At 36.6% G+C, this 1,002-nt stretch overlaps 1 protein-coding gene across 1 annotated transcript in view; it reads left to right on the forward strand.

Moving 5' to 3' along the window:
• Positions 1 to 842, forward strand: part of LOC105519269 (nucleoside diphosphate-linked moiety X motif 19, mitochondrial-like) — a gene marked incomplete at its 5' end in the record, with an annotated part of 10,987 nt that extends 10,145 nt beyond the window's left edge. The window contains one exon of the mRNA XM_011952581.1: positions 637 to 842. Coding sequence (XP_011807971.1) covers positions 637 to 842 — 206 coding nt within the window. The remainder of the gene's footprint in view (positions 1 to 636) is intronic.
• Between the last annotated feature and the right edge of the window lie 160 nt (positions 843 to 1,002).

Raw genomic sequence — 1,002 nt, forward strand, 5'->3', positions numbered from 1 at the left:
CCAGTCCGGGCGACAGAGCGAGACTCTGCCTCAAAAAAAAAAAAAAACACACAAGAAAGAGGACAAGTGCAGTAGTTCAGGCCTGTAATCCCAGCACTTTGGGAGGCTGAGGTGGGTGAATCTTTTGAGATCAGGAATTTGAGACCAGTCTGGTAAATACGGTGAAACCTGTCTCTACTAACAATACAAAGATTAGCCAGGCATGTTGGCAGGCACCTGGAAGCCCAGCTACTTGGGAGGCTGAGGCATGAGAATAGCTTGAGCCCAGGAGGTGGAGCCGAGATCGCGCCACTGCACTCTAGCCTGGGCAACAGAGTGAGATTCCATCTCAAAAAAACAAAACAAAAAAAGACCAAAAAAACACAATAAAGAAATTGAGGTAAGCTCATAGAATTAGATTAGTTAACAACTATCTCAGTTCCAAACATATTAAACAGATCAAAATAAATCATGATTTAACAACTATCTCAGTTCCAGACATATTAAATAGATCAAAATAAATACTGATTTGTACGTCCCTAATATATCAGAGTGATTTATAAAATAATACTCGATGGAATTAAATTTTTATCCCTTCTGCCATGGTGAAAAATAATATTGTATTTAAAAATAAAATCAAATTTTATCCTTTTTCAGGTGATGAGCTATATTTAGAAGATTCAGACTTTTTGGAAAATCTTATGTCTACTGAAAAAAAGACTGAGGAAATCATGAAGGAAGGCAAGCAATTTCACCGGATAGTGATACACAATCGCCACCTTTATGATATCCATGTGACTGTTCAGTCAAAGCATAAGCACGTTTATCCTAAGAACTCTGTAGTAAGTAAGAGCCATTTGTAGGGTGCTCACGCTTGTTGGTAAAATGGCCTACTTGAAGTCCTCATGAATAATGAGGGTTGAATTTCATTTGCTTGAAACTTAAGGAAGTTTGTGCCTATAAAAGTTACTGCAATTCAGTATTTCTTTTTTCTTTTCTTTGATTTTTTTTTTTTTTTTTTTT

This window comes from Colobus angolensis, unplaced genomic scaffold (genome assembly GCF_000951035.1).
Source record: "Colobus angolensis palliatus isolate OR3802 unplaced genomic scaffold, Cang.pa_1.0 Scaffold3413, whole genome shotgun sequence".
Classification (NCBI taxonomy): domain Eukaryota; kingdom Metazoa; phylum Chordata; class Mammalia; order Primates; family Cercopithecidae; genus Colobus; species Colobus angolensis.